Below are 22,187 nucleotides of genomic sequence, written 5' to 3'. Positions count from 1 at the left end.
TGGTTAAACATCTTTATGGCCCTCTGAAGCATTTCTCAGAAGGAGAGAAGTTTCGTTGTTCTCTATTTATTTCTTAACTTGATGTTAGTATTTCCAAGCATAGATCCCTTTTTGTTTTTAATATGATGCAGGATCCTTAAGTAAAACGTGAGACACTCTGAAGATTTTTATCACCAGAAAGTAAATATCTAGGCAAATTTCAGAATGCCTTTAGACCCAAATTCCTAAAGTTGTGATCTTGTTCAATAATAGCATTTGAAAATATCTTTTGAACATCATCATCCTCTGCATCACAATGGCATGTCTTACCCATTGTGAACACAACTAGTTTGCAGTCCCATACATGAGCTGATGACACAATCTATTTGTTTCTTAATCAAATGTCATGCCATCCTTTGTCCTCTGTCTGTGTGTATATTTTCTCTCAAAAGCTGTAATAAATTAACGGATAATTTCTTTGCTCTAATTTTTTGAGAGTTTTTGAGTTAAACTCTCAAAGCGTATTTTACCTCCCCAGCCATCAAAAAAAAATTTTTTTCTAACTCTTCCCTCATAAGGAACTTTGTTATAGTTTCTGAGACGAATCAAAGTAGCTTAGACACCACTTTTTCCTGCTTTGCTGCAGACAGGTACAGAATTCTCTGTAGCCTTTGGATTGGTAATTGACTCTAGTTTAGGAAATGAGCCTTCCTTTCTCCCAAACTTTTATGGGATCTTATTTGTTAGGAATGGATTTTTTTTTTAATTAATATGAATTTTTGGGTCATTTTTAGTATTAAATTTGATATTTTAGGGGCACCCCTTGAGATGATTGGAGATATTCAGTGGTGTTCCTAAACCACAAAGACAGCTACACATGTCCAGTGATCTAGCATTTTCAGGTACATATGAAACAGAATTAGTAAGAATATTAAATAGAAAAGTCAGAATATTAAATCCCAGGAGTGGCTAAAATGAGGAGTTATTTTTTAATAGGAAAGAGAAGACAAATACAACTTTCTGGGGCTGGTAGAAATGACTAGCTTGGAAAATTACCACTTAAAAGATTAGTGGTTATCTGAACTAACAAGAAAAAGGTCAAGGGTTAGAACTATAGAGGAACTGTTACCTCCAGTTTGTCCACAAAAATAGCACAATGACCGGAAAGTAGAATACTCTCAAAGGGAGTATCCAGTGGAAGTCACTACGAAGCTAGGGTAACAGTGTGTTTATAGACGATTATCTGAGGCCCTTAACCAGCGAGAATCCTAGTGATTCTGGAATAAGCAGTATTCACACGCAGCACCAGCTTCAGCAGAACTTCGTCAAGTGAAGATTCTAGTTCCCGAACATGAGTTGGAATAGGTATTTAGCTCCACTAGCAGACAAGCCTAGAGGCTACATAACAACTAGGTACTTAGTGTTTCTCGTTTATGACTGTTGGATAAGCTTCTCTGTTTGAAGGCTACTGCAGTATAAAATTTCCAAAGTGGACGAATCTTTCTGTGACCTTATAGGTCAGTGTATTGGAGAAATCTTAGTATATAAAGGGAATGGTTCTATTCCAAACTTATATTCAGTTTGGTCATTGAATGAAAGATTTTCTTCATACATTAATAGGAAGAAATAGCCACTGTTTATGCTGACAGTAACTACTGTTCAGAACAGTATCAGAATTGTATCAGTGTAGATAATGGGCTTTTAATCCATAGTTCTAAGATGTTCATTTTTGTGACAAGCCAGTCTGTCTTTGATCTAATTTCAACTTTAAGAAAAAAAATAAAAGAAGGAAAAATAACCAGTGAGTGAGTCCTGTGTATTCAATTGTTTGTATTGATGTGATGGTACAACCACAGTGATACTTGTCATTTTCCAACCTATTTCTCTTAAAGCAGAAAAAAACTGGCTGAATTTCACAACCAGCTTTTATGATTTATTGAACTCAGCTGCTAACATTTTAGATCTTTGTGACTTCACAAACCACATGTAGGAAAAGACCCTGTGTGTGTGTGTGTTTATGTATGTGTTATCTGTATGATTTTTAAAGAATATGAGGTTGACTTGACTTTATAAATGCCTTCAAACTTTAAGCCCACTGTTGGGCTGTTCCACATCAGTAAAACCATGAAGTTTTTTTGTTTTGTTTTTTATCTAATACCATAAGGATTAGTCCTTCAAGTATAGGAAAGAAGGAATAAATTAAGACACTCCAAATTGAAATTATGTTTTGGAAATTTTGTTAGAACCTGCTGCTATAACCTGTGTCTCTACTCTTTCTCAATGTACTAGTCCAGGGGTCAGCAAACGTTTTGTGTAAAGGATTATGTACTAAATACGTTCAACTTTGTGGGTCAGACAATCTCTGTCACAACTGTTGAGCTCCGCTATTGGAGCATTAAAGCAGCCACAGATGATATATTAATAAATGGGCATGACTGTGTTCCAATAAAACTTGGCCCACAGCTATAATTCGCCAACCCCTACATTAGACTTAACATAAGTATATGCCTAAAGTAGATATATTCTTACCTTCTTCATAAATGTACTTCCTATGGAAAGCAGACCCAAATAGAAACAAAATAAATATAATTAAATATTTTTTAGGCCTGTACCCTATTTTTTATTTGTTTTTTAGTTCCTTCACCTGATATTCATAAGTCCCATCATCATTTCTTTAAGGCCCTGGGCACATCAACAGAAACTTTACAGCCATTATTTGCCTCAAATTTTACCTGACTAGGATAGTGGAAGAGCCTCAGTATATAAAGTGATGTCATAATTTTTTTAGGATTTAAATACTACATTAGATAAATATGCAGGATAGTTTATGAAATCAGAAGTAAACGTATGTAAAGATACATTAGTAAATGTTTATTCGAAACAATTGAGTTTAAAATATTTGAATAACTTGACTTTGATATAAACAGCTTTACTATAATTTTATATATACATGTGCCCAATCACCATCTTTTATCCTGGTCCCGCTTTATCATAGAAACCAAAGCTAAAAAGGTAGTTCCTAGCCAGCTTGAGAATCAGTTCCAACCCATGTATGATTGTGAAACAGATTCTGTTGAAACATGACGTGTTTGTCTAAACATTAAAGCTTCAGACAAAACAAAAAATCTTCAGTCCCATGACTAGAAAATTCACTTTTTTGATGTTAGTCTCTATAAATTTAAGTAAATATTGATGGTTTTTAGGGGTTTTTTTTTTAGTTTTATGATGGTAGTAAATAATAAATAAGTAATGAAACTTCTGAAATTTTCCAACTTGTGCTTGACAGTTAAAACTATAAAACTTGACATTACTTGAAATCAAGTTATCAGTGTCTTTTTCATTATCACCAAAGACATTTATAAATTTCAAAAATAGTAATTTGAATGAGAATTAGAAATTCTTTGCTACTAGAGTGGGCTCCATTCAGTAAACCTCCACTGAAAGAAATATGCATCCATTGTGTTAAAGTTAGTGGATATAAAGTGCCTTTGTAAATTAAGTATCGTTTTAGGCTTTAGGGATCCTAGTGTGAATAAAGCATGGACCTTGTACCCTGTCTTCAAGATGCTTATAGTCAAAAGATAACGCTGAACTTTTGGAAAGAAGTAACTTTTAAATATTTTTCTGTTGCATGATTATAACCCTCTGGGCACATGATGGTGTATCCAGGAAATGCTTTTTAAATTAAATTAAGGGGATAAAAATAAATACTGTGAAGCTGTTATTTTATGTTATCTATAATAGGGACTGTCATCTGTTAATGACTTCCTGCTCCAAGTTGTACTTTTCAACTTCCTCCTACTCTGGCTGGTCAAATCATCAAAAATATGTTAACTTGCTTTTTTTGTATCAGACACTGAACTGTTTGTCCTATTTTTCCCCTCAATTATGCAGTTAACTCCTAGTTATACACAATGATAGGAATAAATTTGCCCCCCAAATGGTAAATTACCAGTAATTCAGCTATACTCTACAGTGCATTTGGATTGACATAGTTAACAACATAGGGTCATGATCTCATATGACAGATGAGTATGGGAAACCGTAATACAGGAAAACTTTCTCTAAAGGAAAAAAAGTTATGGTTTCATTGATATAAAACTAAAACCATGGTTATTTTTCCATACTAAATTGCTCATGCTGAAATTATTGTCAAGAATTTGATCATTTCTTGTTAGCTGTCTTGGTTGTGGTGGTGGTTTCATTTGTGTATATACATCTATCAAAATTCATCAAACTGTGTATCTGAAATATGTGTAGTTTAGTGTACAGGAATCATACCACAATAAAGGTATTTTAAAAAAGAAACTTTAAAAGTCAAAAAGAAAAAAACAATTTTATCATTTCTTACCACCTGTTACTATCTTCATTGTCCAAGCCACTTTTATCTCTTCCTAAATTAAGGTAGCATCTTCCCAACTCTGGTGTCAGTTTGCCTTAACTCATTTTTTTTTTTAACACAGAATGATCCTTTTAAATTTTAAGTCAGATGATATGATTCTTCTGCTCAGAATCCTCCAGTAGCATCTCTTATTACTATAAAACCAAAGTCCTTAAAATGGCCTTCAAGACCATTCTTAACTGTCCGCTGCTACCTCCTAGACTTCATCTTCCACTGATTTATCCCTCTGGCCATGCTGCCCTCTTTACTACTCCTTAAAGATACCAGGCACGCTCCTGCCTCAGGGCCTTTGTATTTACTCTTCTCTGCCAGAACACACCTCCTTTAGTTCCCTTATAGCAAGTTTCTTCACATACTTTTCTCTTTGATCACATACTGTGTTACACCTAGGGATCTTTTTGACCATCCTATGTAACATGGCAACATGCCCTACCTTCCCTTCTCTCCTTCCCTGCTGTATTTTTCTCTGTAACACTCATTATCATATTATATACTATAATTTGTTTATTCTTACTGTTTCACCCAGGAGAATCTTGATAAAGTAAGGATTTTATTTATGTTGTTTATTGCTTTATCTGCAACACCTTTGTGCTTGGTAAATGCTCAGTGAATATTTGTTGAATAAATGAACAAACTCAAATGATCAGCAGTACAACCATAATTCTTCCTGGATCATGCTCATTTGACTCAGAGAAGGTATAAACAATATACTAGATGATCTGAAATTAACGTATCCTTCAAGGAGAACTACACATATATTTTAACTATCTATATTGTAAAATGTTTAACATGCTTAAACTTTATTAAGGCTTTTCGGGGAGGAAAAAAAAACCTCCAGTTTTTCATGAGAAAAGTAGAAGTCTTTTCTGTGGCAGAGATCACTGGAATTCTTCCTATTTACATAGACACAGTCTTTCTCTCAGATACCTCATAGCTAGGAAGACTTGTATTTGGTTTTCCATGTGGCTTCTTAGCATTTAGATAATTGTGATTCTATATTCATATGATCTTTATTCCAATTTAACAGTAGTAAAAGTTTGAATCTTTTTTATTTATCAATCATTTTAGTCTGAAATAACCAATGTTAGAGCAAATCAGTGTCCCTCAAGATCACACACCTGTAAAGGTACTGTGGTATTGCTATCTTTTTTTCACCCTCTATTCTCCTTTTGTACCCTGTAAACTATCCAATCTATGTATTCATTACAGCCACCTTTGTTCATAATCCACATAATAGTCTCCTTTATGATCTACTAAACTCTCCACCCAGAAGGCACAAAGAAGCAAATCACAGGCCCCGACTTCTTTATTACAGAAAAGTGCAGAAGCCACAGCCTACCTACTTAAAAATGGGCTCTTTCAAGAATTGACTCCTTAATTCTTTGTTGCTTGCTAAAATTATAACAAAGCCATCTCTGTAGAGGCTTACCTGTTTATTTGAAGGATATGGCCAAAAATCTTTTTTTTTTTTCCTGGTGATGCTGTATTAAACATAGAATGTCTGACCATAAACCAAACAGCACATTATTAAGAAACCAAAATTGTTACCAAGCTAATTAAATGACATCTGACCTACTGGTAAAATGTCAACCCTTTTCACTTTTTTTTTTTTTTTTATTATTTCTTTTCTAGACACTTCATAGCTGTTTAAAAAGATGTTAGTTTTAAATGAAAATATTACTAGGCGATAAAAATATATAACTAAACCTCTTGTGAAGATACTTCACTTGCTAGTATATAAATGCTAATTAGAGTACAGAGCATTTGGACTCTTAGCTTAGAACTGAGAAGTTATAATTATGTTTTTGGATTTCTTTTCCAATCACCCTTGCATTTCGTGTAAAGCTGTAGGCTTTTAATTGTGCCACTTGCAGATATGATAAAAATAAAACTTAAGGTTGGTGTAGGCACTAGGTATTATCTATCCCAGTGAGTCATAGCCTGAGTCTTCAAAAATAGTAAAACAAGAAGATGTAAAATATTTCAGGAAGTCTAACAAATTGTGTAATTTACTGAAATAAATTATCCATGCTATCTCAAACATCAGATTTCTTTCACTAGAATTATTTCGCTCATCATGGCAAGGCTTCAGTTCCCTTTTAATCAGAAGTTCTGAATGTAAGTGACACAGCTTTTTTTTTTTTTTTTTTTTTTTTTTTTTTTTTTTGGACTGGGAAGAATATTCATTATAACTCAATTTTTTAAAGTGTGGGAGACAAATCTTTCAGAATAGGAATTTAGTGTTTTGGGGTGGAGTAGATAATAAAAGGTTTTATTGGTAGTGAAATGATTAGGAAATCTTTGACCTAGTTTAATGCCTGCATTTTCCAGAAATGGAAACTTAGACTCAGGGAAATTCAGTGACCTCGCGAAGCTCTTATGCCTCCTAAGAGGCAGAGCAAAAACCTGAATCCCTGACTCCTGCTCCTAGTCTAGTGTTCTTTTTCGTCGTATGGTATGAGTCCACAGTGTCTGGAACCTGAGCAGCCTACCTCACATTGCAGAGTATTAACAAGCGGTAGAGAGAATTATTCTGCTGTAATGTAAGTGCTTTTGATAGAGATACATGGAACAAGTAGCTTCACACATTTCTTCTTTCAGAGTTTTGTGTCTGTGTTTCCCAAACTGTCTAGTAAGAGACACTTATTGGGGTGATGTATTGCCTTTACTAGTGAAGCATACTAAACGTTAGTCATACTTTTGTTTTGCTTTATTCTATGTTGAACTGACACATCTCCCATCTCCTCCCCTGTTTTATTATACCCTCAGATATGTTTTCAAAATGAAGTATTATTTGGCTTTTGTTGACAGTGGTCACTGGAATTCAGTAGTAAGAAATCATTCTTTTTAAGATAGGTCTTTTCATAAATTCAGGGTCTGCATCGTTTCTTCAGTGAATTTAGCTAAAATGAACTCTGCTTTGTTGCTTGCTCATTACAAATATGAGGCAGGATGATTTGAAAGATTCTCGGTACTTAATTAATTAGAGATAGGAAGCATTAAAAATTACTACCACTAGCAAGAATTTTTACTGAAACAAAACATAGATTGGGGGCCAGAAATAACGTATGAGTTATTTAGAGTTTCCAGTTGCAGATCCTTGAAATGCTCAGGCTCAGATGCAGATGTTACTTCTGGTCTCTTGAAAAATAAACTTAAAATAGAATAGAATATCTTAGTGCTGTTCCATCTCTCATAAATTGACAGGATCTGGTGCTTTTCAGCTCAGAAGAAAAAAAATTACACGGGTCAGAATGAGAAATTTAAAAACGGGTGGCACTTTCCGTAAGGGAGAGCTAACTGGACCCAAGACCATTGTTTACCTTTAACAGATGATTTAAAATAATAGCTTTGTTTGCTTCCAGTTTTGTTTTGTTGCCTAGTAAGACAGTAGTGCAGTACCTTGCCCCAGTCTTGAAAGCTCTTCAGAAGTGCTGGTTTATTAAAGAATTTAAAAACCTGGGTATTCTCCTCATTTTGGTTTTTGGGGTTTTTTTTGTTTTTTTAACCCATGCACACACACCATTAGGCAGTGCTGTGATTATAGAGCCATCTGCAGGAAAATTATCAAGTTGCAACATAGTTAATGATTCTCTTACCATGTTATTTCAAGTGGTAAATGAGAAGTGACAAACTGCAATTCATGTGGGGAAAGAAATGGACAGCCAAGAGATGCAGGAATTACTAGGAAGGGGTCCCCCCCCTTTCATTTTTCAAAGAAAACTGCTTTGTCATAGTGAGTTCATGATCAAAAGAAACATGCAATTTGCTTCAGATTTTACATATTCTCAGTAATTGTTGTTCTATCTCATTTGAAGGGGTGTCTAATGATTGCCTTTTAGAAGCTTTGAATGATCTGTCAGTTCCCTTCATGTTGATGTCAGAGGAATACTATTTATTTACCTCAGAATGAGATTTGTTTGCTTTTCTCCTGTAGGAGGTATGGCTGTTTTTATGCATCCTCATTATAGTCATATGGTTGTCAAAAGGGGAATTAAACAAGTGTTCTTTTGCCCTCTAAATACAGTTTATATAGCTGATTGTTTCCATTGGCTAATATAGATAGGTATTTTCTGTTTTGTTAATCATTAGGCATTTCTATAACTCAAATAGAGATCTTTGTAAAGAGACAATAAGAAATCTGATGTTCTGTGTCTGAGACAGTTGATGTGATTTGTGAACTTTAGCATGAATTTTACTCTGCTCTAGCAAGTGTATATTTGTGTCTGTTGATGCTCTTCATTTTCCAACCGCTTGTGAGGCTACTAGAAAAAGAACAGAAGACCAACTTCTTGAACTCTTAGGAATGACTACAAAGCAGCATACACTAGAAAAATCTGTAATATAATGTTCAGATATAAAACCTGGAATTTTTTGGTGTCTGATTTAGTTAGCCAGGCTAAGATACTGCACACTTAGGAGACAGCATTCACTCACCAGCCATCTTTTTCAAGCTAAATAAGGAAGAGAAGGCACTGAGGGAAGGGCCTTTTGCTTTTGTATCTACCCACTTGTAGATTATCTTATTTATTATCCTCTTAAATGTATCCTCACCCCACCTCCCTTGCAATCAAAAATATATTAGTTATTTACAGAGTTTCATATTTTAGGAATATATCGAGTTCATTTGTGGAATTATTCACATGTGAACTTTGTTTGGCTTTGTTTTTCACTCTGAAAGTCTTGTTTTCCAGGAATTGATTCACTTGTTGAAATGTTGAAACTTTTCATGAGGAATCCTATGAGTGGGTTTTCGATTTTCTTTTCCAGCCAGATCTTCTGGCGTCTTGGGACACTGGAGTGTTGCCTGCTTGTTTTAGAAAAATGTACAGTAAGATTAACCACTCACTAGCTTTAATTAATTAATTTACAGTGTATAATTCAGTTAAATTGAATTTTTCTTTTGAAAACTTTTTAGAATTTTTAGTCATTCTTGAAACATTCTTGCTTAAAGATAGTTTAAAAAACAGATTTGAGAGTTACTGTGATCCAAATATCAGGGATAAAGACAAGCTAACAAAATAGATTAAAATACTGCATGGGTAATCCCAGGAAATTTTGCATAGCTCTCCAAGGAAGATCTATTTCCCAATCAACAGAAAAATAAGAAGGAAATGAGAGCCTGGAATCTAAACTGATGTTGCCAGAAAGTCCCTACCTAGTAGATCTTTTGGAAACATTTTTTCCTAAATCTTTAGTAAAGAAGTAAATTGCTTAGGCAAAACACATTACAGCTTTTTCTTATCTAGCTTAGGTCTGTGCTTGATGATGTTGGAATGGCAATAAACATCACATGCTGAGCCAATGAAGGCAGGGAAGCATATTTGAAAATCAGTGAAATGCAATAATCCTCAAACCAGGAATCATCAGTTGCCTAATAAAAGATGTATGGCTCCGAGTCCTATTTTTTCTGGGTTCTCTGACATTTTCATTAATCATGTTGCCATTGCGACAGTAATGCTCATTTTGCTGTAAAAGTTGTTGATTTTTTAGATTGTTGAACTACATAGTATGAATATTGAGTCAGATCACGTAATCTTAGAATAACTCAAAAGTGATTACATAGAATTGTGGGTGGAAACAATTCAGGATAAAAAGTGCATGACAGTTCAGAGCTCCTGAGCAGACTGCACGTCTTGTCTGAAATCAAGTTTAAAAAGTGGCCCTGTCTCCAGCTGACTCGTTTTGTCAGACTGAGTCACAGGATTAACCCTTGACATGTTCCTTCAAAAAAAAGAGGCAAAGATTAAACAACTGCATTGACTAGAGCAGCACTTGATCCATCTATATGCATTTTTTCCTGTAATATGATTCTGCTTAAGAAAAAAATCGTGCTGCAGCTGTTACATAGATTAAGTTAGGTTTTTTTTCAAAAAATATTTTTGAGAAAGAGAAAAAAGACTTTCTCATAGAAGATAATTTGTAACTGTGATAAAATTACTGTCTACGTCAACCAGTTTTAGTTTCTTTCGGGTAGAGCAGACTTCAAAAAGATGATATTTTGGAATATACTTTAAAGACATTACCATAGCATACAAGTAGAATATGGGAACATTTTATTTAGATTACGACCAGTTTTCTTAATGACTTGCTGTTTTGGGGGAATGTGTTTAATGCCACATGTATGTAGATGCCCTGTCCCGCTCTCCTCCTCTCTCAGGTTTCTACAACATTCTCAATTCAAGCGGTCATGTATACCAGGTGACTGCGTTGGGTATTGGGAGGCAGGGATCTTAAATACACATGGATGGATTTTGTATCTGTGTTTTTGAGAGGAAGAATGAAAAGTAGAAAATAAAAGCTTTTAATTAATTACTCAACTCTTTAAAACTATTATGTTTCACATTTAGGGTTCAGGTTTAACAGCAAATCTCACACAGTTCCTTAATAAAATGCTTTGGAACAGTGAAAGATTATACTGTCTGGCTTTCCTCTGAACTTTTTTAACTTGAATATTTGTTAATTACTCTCAGAATATTGTATAGTTGCCTCTAAAATAAATAACTGATGATGAAATACTCAAATTTTCATTGTGTTTAAATAGCCACAATGCATAGTTGGATTTATGTTATGTTGTTTGTTTTAATAAACATCCTAGTACTCTTATTTTCTTGCAAGCCCCAGAGAAATGAGCCTAACTACTATAGGTGGATTTTTTTTTAACAATATATAAAAGTTTTCTCAGGTTGGAGCACTGATTGTAGGAAGAAAATGTTGAAGTATTGTCAGTGCTTTGTGGCTCCCACTTTCCCCCACTCCTCTAAATTTGTATTTAAAAGTAAGTTTTTAAAATCTTTAATCATTAAGAGAAAAAGGAAATTTTACTTTGGATGGTTGATTTTCCTTTTTTTTTTTTTTTTTTTTAAAGTAGCTGTTGTGTCAGAAAGACTGCGTCCATGAAAGACTAAAATTTACTTGAATGGTTTTAAAGCATGGCATTGTTAATTGTAAATCAACGCTTTTTACACAGTTCTCTAAGGATTGAAATGGGTCTTTGTGGTCTCTCAGGAGGGAGGAAGTTACAAACCACTCTGCAGACTGGCATTTTAATAGTCTGCCATACAGTGATGTTCTTTTGCAGCTGCTGCTTAGCCTTTTCTATATCTGGAGAGTGTGGGAAGGTTTTATTGTTATTCCGATACCATCAGCTTTTAAAACATTGTAAACTTAGCTGGCCTTACTGTCTTATTTGGTTTTATTACTCTATTTTGATCAATATGTTTCATAAGATTGGGGAGGGTTTTTTTGATCCCTTATAGAATATTCTTAGAATATTCCTTTAGAGAAGTTGTGCTTCATAAAATGTGCCTTAAAAAAAGTGACTTGCCTCTTTTTGCAGCTTGTGAGCTCTCGGCTGATTAACACAGTTCTGTGAGAACCTGCAAGGCGCAGGGAGAGGAGATAGTACAAAGAGGGTTTGATGCGGGGTGGGAGGGGAGTGAGAGCAAAGAAGTTTCTATTCTTTTTTTCTGGGTTAGAATCCACACCAAAAAACAAACTGAAAAACATCTCAATAGCAAAATATGTTTGTGTTTGAGAACCATGTATTTGCCAAAAAATATCTAAAACCTTTAGACTTCTAAGTGTAATGAATTTTTTAAATCTGTGAGACATTTATTCCCACACTGATTATTTTCCCTTTCTGAGAAATTTGAGCAATAACATAAAAATATGAATATATAAAGTACTAAGAGCAATAATGAACTTAGCAGAAGGACTTCTATGAAATCTTTTTTAGTTTATTAGCTACAGTGCACATTTTGTCTGTTATACATACCAGCATTTCATATTTTTGTATAAGAAAAAACAAAACCTTGTTTGCTTGTTCTTTTTAATTATTGAATTGCTTAATACATATTCCGGAGACTGCAATCCATTATAAACTTTTAATTGGTATTGTGAAAGGAATTTAAGGAGTTTTATAACTGAAAATCTGTATAAATATTTCTTGTTTTAAAAACAGATCATTTAATTTCAAGATAATTTTTTGAATTGTTGGAATGAGCTTTTTCATGAAATGTGTACCTTTCAAATTTTTTTACATATGATTTTTATAATTATTAAAAAAATCATGGTTTGTTCTAGCTAGTTGAGAGGCACTTACATGACTGGTCCGTTTTCTCCAGGAAGTGACTTTGTAGGAGGCTTAACTGTTTAGATCCTTTTTGTTACACATGATTCACTGTTTCCAATTCCTGATTGCTTGATCCTGTGTTTATCAAAGTTGAAAGCAACTTTAGACCACGCCAGATGGTAATGTTGCTAGAGGTGTAGCAAGCTAGATTTCCCTGCTACAAGTACTCTAATGTAATTAAAACTAAAAATAGATTAGCAGATCTCTGTTTGCCTTTCTTTAAAAGAGATGTATGTGTTATATATATGAGAATATTAATAATTCCTTGGAATATTTATCCTCAGGATGCTATATCACTTTTCATTATTCAGTATTTATAAGTGACTTGTATTTTTTAAATTTTCCAAAGTGCATCTTATTGGTATCCCCCACCAATGCAGTGACTTGATAGAAATTGAAAGAGGTTACTTACAGCATAAACCCTCCCTCTCTGTTGGGTGAGTTGGTTCAACCCTATTTTGCATAAGTTCCTTTTGAGTAGATCCATGTGTGGATGCATAGTGCTGAAGACTTAACTCTGTTTGGCTGTGTGGATGTATGTCTTGGAGAGAAGCTGTGTGCATTAGCTGCAAACAGTAACATTTTCAAAATCAACATGTATTGTGCTTATCCTGTCCCTGGAATGGGCAGCAATTCTTTGATGTATTACTACAATGGGAAAACGGTAAGTCTTTTTCTTTGTTCATATAGCTTCTAACGGGGCTTGTTTAAGGGAAAGCAGGGTAGATTAATTGCTTTTTACTAAAACCTGTGAGGTTTGTTTTTATCGTTTTTTGCAATATGTTTAGATTGTGTATTTATTTGTAAGAAGGGTTAAGAAAGTTGTCTTTGACACAGTTACTCAATAGTTTTTGGCTTCTATTTTAAAAATCATATAGAAAATAAACTGGAATTTGTGGGATATTTTTAATGCCCGATGTCTTTACTAGCAATGAGCTTGAAAGTACATTTGTTTTAATGTCTTCTTACGTCGTAAACATACAATCTATCTGTAAAGTACACACACAACACATAACACATAAAAAGAGACAGAAGATTACTTGATGCTTTGTAGATAGAAGGGAAAGATGAAAGTCATCTTGCATATTCATAAAAATAACAAGTATGAAGCTCTGGGAATGATTAGGGAAGCAGTCAGCTAGTGAGGGCCGTATTTCCTGTTTGGAGTTTCAGGTCCAGAGCCTGACTTTACTAGAATACCATCTGTTTCCAATCAAACTAGAATTTTGACCCTGTACAGATTCATAAAATAAATCACTATTTTTCAAAGAATGCATTTGTACATTTTCCAAAGAATGTATTTCTGGTGAATGTATAGCACATGGTTAGAAATTTTAAAATAATATCTTTCTGTGTTGCTAATCAAAACTTTTCTATTCTTTAATTACTTAGTATTAATTATTTAGTGTGTTTCTGCAAAGTGTCTTTAAATCAGAGGATTTATATATTCTAAAAAGAAAGTGAACTTCTCTGGAAGATTCTATAGGTGTTATCTTTTTGTAAAATAGTTGATAAACATAAAAATGTTATACTAGTGAATAACAGTCTTGGATTTTGTCAGGAATTCAGTATTTTCCACCTCAGTCTTTCCAAAACCATATTTTCCCTCAGATGTCTTACTAAATACATACATTACTTTAGTGAATTTTTTTGTCAGGAGTGGAGACATTTTTAATGTTAACGTTTGAAGTTATAAAAAAAACTAATCACATTTTCCTAAAATAGATACAAAATAGATCCGTTCTCCCTTCCTTTTTTATCACTTGGAAATGTTTTAAAGTAGCATTTGGCTTTAACCAGTGTATGTGAGAACTAATGAAAGCACTCTCGTTTGCTGACTGCTTCGGTGAGGCCTCTTTGGACTTCATTAGCATTTGGTTCTTAACTTTGGGGTAAGCTTTCCTAATAGATGATAATCAAGGCAAAATACTCTTAACTCATTAAAAAGTAAGTGTTCACGCTGCTCATATAAACAGGGTTTTGGAGAATGTGAGAGGTAGATTTAGATGGGTAATATAAGTGAAATTACTTGATCTCTATATAATTTCCTTGCCAACTGTCTTTCAAATGTGAAAATATTTTTCTTTTATGTCCAGTTCTAAGTAAAATAGTCTACTTGAGAATGGTGTGTGTGTGAGAGTTTAGAAAAATTAATTATAAAGGATCCCTGAAGCAGAGAGACTATAACTCAAATTGAGTTTAGATTTTATTCTTTTGAGAGCATAGATCACTCTATTACAGCATTTCTCTTTGTTCTACATTGGTGGGGGGGTGGGGGGAGACAGCTTTGATCATATTAAGTATTTCCAGGCTTACGGTAGATGACATGGCTGGTTTGGTAGAGAAGTGTAGCCTGAAAATTGATAGCCTGTGCCTGATATAGGTCAAAGGTGACTTTTATGTTCTTGAAAAATGCATAAAGAGTTGGTATATTGTCTTAGTCCTGTGTATCATAGGGCCTTATATGTGTTTTCTTGTATGTATTTTATTTTTACCGCATCTAGTTGCTTATTATTATTATTATTATTATTATTATTATTATTATTATTCTCTTATAACTCTTCAATAAGAAAATCATGCAGTATGTAATTACATTATGCAAAGACTATGTAAATACCTCATCTTAGTATATTTTGGGAAATGTCTACCCCTCAACGCTTTCTAGTAAAAACTAGCACATTAAATTAATATTGTTGGCCTCTAAGTGAAAATACACTTCCTCTCGAGTTACGGGATTTTTGTAAATTTCTTACAGCAAACAGGTTAGATTTAAGTTCACTCTTTAATTCCATTTTATCAGTTTAAGATGATAGGACAGATTAATATTTTGAAATGCTAAAAAGTTCACATTGATTTCATTTTTAATGTCCTATTATAGGTACTATGAGAGAAGGAGAAATCATGAGTAATACTGGTCTTAAACAAAGTGCTTTCCCTTTTTTTGGCTTTTATTTTTAGATTTTCAAGATGATCCCATATATTTAAGGATGGTTGGGCTAATTTAATAATAAGACTTTACAGACTCCAGGAAAAAAAATGGATTAATCAGAGAGGAACCTCTTCATATTTTGTTATTTAAGATTATATGGCCGTATTGCATTGCTGGAAATGTAAGAGGCTTAGGCATCTATGTGCAGAAAAGAAAAGCCAAAAATGTTAACCCTGTTTTTCCCACTGTTTGAAAAGAGAAAGGGTTAATGTTCTGTATCAAAGGTAGCTTTGGGGTAGGTGTATTATGTACCATACTGTAAGATATCAATATATGTTTATGAAAAATAGGGGACTTAAAATCGTTTGAATATTATCTGTGTTTTGAAATTTAAAAAATAGCAAGGAATAATAGGTTCTGAGGTTCCTTATTTATAAAGAACTTGGCCTGTATTCAGTTTTCTCATTGATATGACTAAATTGTGTCCTTTATGCAGAAAGGTAGAAAGTCTTAGAGGTAAAGGAAGGAAAGTTTTGGGAGGAGAGGATTCCCGTTTTCTTCACCTTGAGGATTCTGGAGTTTCGGCCTTCCTCTGATCTGATCAGCCTCCATTTTCTAGGCCTTGAACTGAAGATGCTTCAGAGTGTTCCAGGTATAAAAATTGCACCAAGTACAGATGTGATGTTCTTTTCATTATATCGGGGGATTACTTTAATCTTATTAGAGACAGCACAGAAATCCAAGTTTCAAAACTCAAGTTTAGAAGCACATTTTGAATATTGAGCTTCTTTGTATGGAATCTGAGAAAGAAGGGGCAAGAACTGACGTGATTATAAGGGCTACTCTGTGTCAGGAACTGTGCTGGGGACTTTATGTTTACCTCATTTCATTCTTACACTCTCTGTCATCTAACTGTTACTAGCCTCCTTTTATAAATAAGGAAAATGAGGTTCAGGGAAATTAAGTAATTTAGTAACTTAAGCCCCACCTTGCTATTAAAGTGTTGAGGTCGCAATTGAACCTAGGTCTCTCTCCCAAGAGCAGGTTTTCTCTTTTCTATCATTCAAGGGCAAGTAAACTAGTCTCCATAGCAAAGGGCCAAATTTCATTTATCCTTACTACTATTTATATCAAAATATACTGCGTTGGAAAGAAAATGTCACTGAGAAAAGCACTTTATTCTTACAAGTAAATATATTTTGCATATGTGATCAGACTTACAGTTTCATGAATGCTAACTGATGTGATTGGTCAAGCAACTTCTTACTAGTTTCTGTTTAAGATGAAGAACTTAAAACTATTCTAGGTATGTTTTAAAACTCCGGAAATCAGACTGGCAGGTCTGTTCTAATAGTACTCATAGTACTGAAATTGGGTTTAGCCATAATTTTGGCCCCTGCCTGCCCACATAATTTGAATTTTCATGAGAATTAGAGTAGGAGGTAGCAAAAATTGCATTGTAAATACTTCTAAGACTTTTTTTTTCAAATAAACATTTTCAGTTAATAAAAGCACAGAAACCAATATGAGAGTATATAGAGCTACATTTCTGTTCCGTAGGGTATTTACTACTAATTAACATGAGAGAGGAGAGTATAATTAAATTAATTCAAATTTCCAGGCTGTCTGTGGGCCCAGCAGAGTTAAATCTAACATTTGTATGATGAGGAAAATATGAAGTTATCTAAGAATTCTCTGAAGATAAAATGCTAAAGACATTGAATGACAAAGACCTTTAGCTTAAATCTGCCTTGATTTTTTTTCCCCCTTTCCCACAGATATCTGAGATTGCATTCCAGATATGAATCCAAGAAGGTCTTTTTTTCTTGATTCAAATGGGCACAGATACGAGGGAGTTAAAACTAAAGCCTCTGCCAGGAGAGTATGTTGTCACTGGTCAGCTTTACTAATGTTTTAGAAAGAAATTTATGTCCCTTTCCATGAGCTCATCAACATGTTGAAGAAAGGGATCAGGTGCTGTATATTAGAGCTAAATATTTTTTAAATATAGGTAGTTAAGAACTGACACTTCTTGATTTTCTCAGTATATTACCCCAGTGTACGAGTTTCAAACCCAGTCCTTTAAAAGTTCCATAGTTTATCTCTCAGGGGAAAAAAAAAATGTGCCTATCATAAAAATGATGATGGTTACAGTAAAGAATTGATGAAACATGCCCATGTCTATGTTAACTTAGGTTCACTAAAATGTGCTTGACTTACCTAAGAAGAAACTTTTCTCACAGTTGAAAACCAGTATTATTCAACTATGCTTGTTAGACAGCAGAAGTAGTCATTGATTTCAAGCAGCTTTGTACTGAAAGCTGGGATTCTTTTTACTTAGTATCATTAGAAAGGAAATTTTACATTATTTCACCCCTAAACATGTCTCTGGAAATTCTTGGGGAAAGATATTGGTCCGTTACTTATGAAGCTGTTGACAATATGAACATATATTTTTCCCTTTTATAGACATTCTGATTATGTGTTTATCAGGCTAGCTAGTTAGATGAAAAGAATCTTCTGTAGATGGCTTATGTGTCCCTGAGTTAGTCCTTGTACTTCAGACATTTTGCTTTATGATGCCTTTGGTTTCAATTCCTGTGGTATTTAGTACTGCAACTATCTAAATATTTCTCCCCTTTAGGCTTGGAATTACCATAAAAACTTGAGTAGTAGATTGGACTTTATGGCAAAATTTGCTGCTTTTATGTAATATTAAAATACTGAATACATTGAGATATTTATCAAATCTGTCATTTAAGTATTTTTAGATATTGGGAAATTCTTAAATTAGATTGCTAGTCATATACTTATTTAAATGTTTTAATGTCTTTTTTCTTAGGGGTTATGCTTGCTTTACTTTTCATTAGAGAAGGAACAAGGAAAGTGGGAAGACCTGAATCTCAGAAACTTTGAGATTTTGCGATTTATGTTAAAGATGCGCCTTTTTTCCTGAATGTATACATAAAATCTGTAGTCACAGAAAAATAATGGATAATCAGATAATGATCAGAAAAATCAAAAGGAAATATTTTTTAGGACATTTAACTTCCTCTAATAGTAGTACTCTTAATGAGTGTAATTCTTGAAGTAAAAATTTTACTTTTTTAAACAGTTTCTTTTTGCTAAATTCAGATCCCACAAAACGCAGAAATATAAGGAAACTATTATATTTGTGTTTATTACTGTGTGTGTAAATTACATAGGTTAATCAGCAGTAACTAAAAAATTCTTTAACAAATTATTATCTAGTTTTTCTTTCTTAGTTTTTGAGTGTTGACCCTTAAATGTGCCTGTTTTTAAAATTATTGGCCCAGAGATTTAATCACAGTTTTTAAAGATAGGATTTGACTTGGATTGGGGTTTTTCTTTTTTCCAGTGACCTAGACTGGTTAGTTTGGGGGTTTTGTGGGGTTTTTTTCCCCAGGTTTTAGTTTCTCAGCTAGATCTTGTATAATTTTTATTGTTTAATATATAATATAGTTATATAAAATATCAGATAAATTAAGTAAGTGTTCCTGAATAGAATATCACTTTTTTATTTTACAGTTGTGATGGGAGGGTAATTTAGTCAAATGGCTTTGCTTTGTTTTGTTGTTTTGGTTAGTTGACAAAGATTTGTTTGAGGTGATTTCTATTATTAGCATAAACTTTTCACATATTGAAGGTTCGTGTTAGCATGTAAAGTGTTTAGCATTAAAGTATTAAATGGTATTTAGCACATTGGAATTTAAAAAGAACTACTGGTCAAACCATCTTGACAGAAGAGCTAATAGAAACCTAAACATAGTGAATTATTGGTAATAATTTCTGTGTTAGAACATGTTCAGAAAAATCAACAAGCTTCTCCATCATTCTTCTTTCCAAATTAGGTAAAGCTGTTCCCAAAATGTTTGAGAGTTTGTGTTGGTTTCATCAGTTTTGGAGCTTATGAAACTCCTTGAATATTGCTTTCAAAATAATTTGTGTAATTTTAAATTACTGGGTAAGGAAAAGTGATCTAAACTTGCATTGTTCAATATAGTAACCACTAGTCACAAATGACTATTTATATTAATTAAAGTAAAATTTAAAGTTAAGATCTTCAGTTGTACTGTTCACATTTCAAGTGTTCAGTAGTCACATGTAAGGAGTAGCTACTGTATTGTACAGACATGGATACATTTCCATCATTTCATATATAGAACATTTCTGTCATCACAGAAACCTCTTAGTGCTCATCTAAAGCATTCCTCTCATTTTCTGTAGAAGGGTATCTTAATTAAGATATATAGCTAGCTACTGTCCTATACTAAAGAAAATTCCCAGTTCATCTCCTCATCATTTAGAACATTTAAAGATACCAGCTACCACACAGGCTATGGACTATTTTTAAAAGCATAGGGAATGACATCGTCTTTTAACTCATACTGGATGTGACTAGATAAAAAGAAAAACTATCTTTTTTAGCAAAAGCTTCTACTACTTTGCATCTTGCCACTCTGCCTCGCAGGGATGTTTCCAATATTAATTACAGGAAGGATGCATTGAAATCAGGAGCACAGTGCACAGCTCCAGGCTCTACAGCCAAACAGAATGGACTGCCCTGAATTGGGGTGATCCATATGACCAAACTAAATCATCCAAGCAGGAAAAAGGGAATATTTTTGCTAACTTGACTCCCAGCTGGCTTTATGAGCTAAAATATTCCAAGGATAATTGTGTAACCACTGTAAAAGGTAATGTAAATATTCACCCCTGAAATGCCTTATCACTCTTAAAAAGTAAGTTTGGGTTAATGGGATGAGGACATGAAAGATATTACCATGGATTTATTCTTTTCAAACAGACTTAATAGTGAAAGGGGAGTATCTATTAGATTTTTAGTTACATTCATTCAAGTTGGAATAAATGTTATGGTTCTATTCACCAGACACTCAGAATTTCTCTCATTGCCACTCCTGGAAGAGAAAGTGTAAGTGCTTGAGAAGGAAGGACAGTCCTATGATAGCTGTTGTGAGCCTGAAATTCTGAAATGAGGCTAGAATTCTAAAAATCTCTAAGTACCACATTATAGTAGAACATCTTTAATTACTTAATTGTACTTTTTAAATTTCTCTTTAAAATAGTTTGACTCCTGGTAGATTTTAATCACCTTAAGCATACATATTCCTTTCTCTTAATTTTAAGATTGTTTGTTGTGATAGAAAAACATACTTAAGATTTAAATATGTGATTAGATCATTAACTAGAAAAAAACTGGCATCTCTGTGCAGGTGATCAGATGACATAAGCAGTCTGGTTTTAATTTGTGGCCGGTACTGATTGTAACTAAAAGAGACTTGCTCTTTGTGGAACTGGCTGACTATTTCCCTCCATCTGGAGTTAATAAAGTCGTTGAGACCACATCAGTTGCGCTTTGCCGCAAGAACTCTTTGATCTGAAAAATCTGGACTGGCACAACTGCTGCTTCATAACATTGCATCTATGTTTTTGCAAGCTATGGTTAAGATACCAAAAGTAAAGTTTTTTTGGCCTGTGCTAGAAATGCTGTTAGACGGACCTCTTTGAGAGCCATATTTTTTAGAACATTTTTATTTGATAAAAAGTTTTGAACTTATGTTAGTAAATAAATGACAAACATAATAGTTTAGAGTTTTGACCATTTTCATTTATAAGGTCTATCCTTTAAAAGTTAATTTTTTTTTCAAAGTCTGTTTATAAAGACTAACATTAAAAACAACTTTACCTCTAAAATGAGCCCTGGACTCTCCATATATCTTTGAAATTTTTACATACAAGTAGGCAAGTCTCTTCTGCTTTGTGTGGCTTACCTTGCTTTTCTTGCTTTCCGTGATAGTCATGATTAACCATCATCTAAGCAGCATATTCTCCTTTATTTGACAGTGATTTGTAAATCAGTGAAGTCCGGCTTATCCCTTTCTTTGCTTTAGTACACACTTAATTGCACACAGTTAAAATTTTTTTAAAGTGTAAATTTATCTTCTATGGGATGCAGTGAATTAAATAGAAATAAGGATAAAGAAAGGTATATTGAGAAATTATATATAAATTTAAACTGTGTAGATGTTTTGTGTGAAATGACAAATCAGGACTGGAGTTTTTCATAATTATCGGTGGAAGGTTTACATACTGTTTCACCTATAACCTAGATAGAATTAGACAATTTTATATTTCATACTTTCAAATCAGTGATAGTATCCATAGTAAATAAACATTTGTGACAAAAAAGTTGTGTTCTAATGCTGTCTTCTGAATTTTATTCTTTTGTCTTTTCTTGCTATATCTGTGGAGTTACTATAGTTTTCATTGTTTGTGGTTTCAGCCTAGTTTGGGAAAATCTGTGTATAAAGGGAACAGAGGACATCTAGCTGAGGCTAAATTTAGATGCTGAAACTTGATTAAAAGAAAAAAGTGCAAAATTCTTTTCCTGAAAACTTTTTCCTGCCTATTTCAAACACGTTTGTGTATACTCAGTTATTTCATCCTAGCAGTGTCTTTATGTAATCGCACTAAACTAGAAAACTATGTTTAATATGTTTAATGTATAATCCCCAGGTAATTCTTAGGAATACATCTTGTCCCAAGTTTCTCAGGTATCACCGGTATGTGTTTTTCCCTCTGGGATATAAAAGATAGGAAACTAACCTGAATGCCAATCCATTAAAAAGACACACCTGTGCTAGTAATCGCATGGCTAGCAAGAAGAGTAAAAGTGGCCTTTTCAACCTTTTGTTTACGAT

At 33.5% G+C, this 22,187-nt stretch overlaps 1 protein-coding gene across 10 annotated transcripts in view; it reads left to right on the top strand.

Annotated features, from left to right (window-relative positions):
• TCF12 (transcription factor 12) overlaps positions 1-22,187 on the top strand; it is a 328,909-nt gene that overhangs the window by 259,806 nt on the left and 46,916 nt on the right. The window contains exons 1-2 of one of the 10 annotated variants that reach the window (XM_032481114.1): positions 13,041-13,179; positions 15,941-16,096. The exons of 6 other annotated variants lie outside the window; for them this stretch is intronic. Coding sequence is in view for 3 of the 4 variants with exons in the window: in XM_032481113.1 (XP_032337004.1) it covers positions 13,009-13,179 (171 nt within the window). In the remaining variant the exon portion in view is untranslated. Of the gene's footprint in view, positions 1-12,998; positions 13,180-15,940; positions 16,097-22,187 lie in introns of those variants that run through there. 3 more of the 10 variants (XM_032481113.1, XM_014556716.2, XM_006181692.3) reach the window with 3 other exon arrangements.

Source organism: Camelus ferus, chromosome 6 (genome assembly GCF_009834535.1).
Source record: "Camelus ferus isolate YT-003-E chromosome 6, BCGSAC_Cfer_1.0, whole genome shotgun sequence".
In the NCBI taxonomy this organism is placed as follows: Eukaryota; Metazoa; Chordata; class Mammalia; order Artiodactyla; family Camelidae; genus Camelus; species Camelus ferus.
The sequence above is the reverse complement of the archived record's forward strand: the minus strand, read 5'-3'. Positions and strand labels throughout refer to the sequence as shown.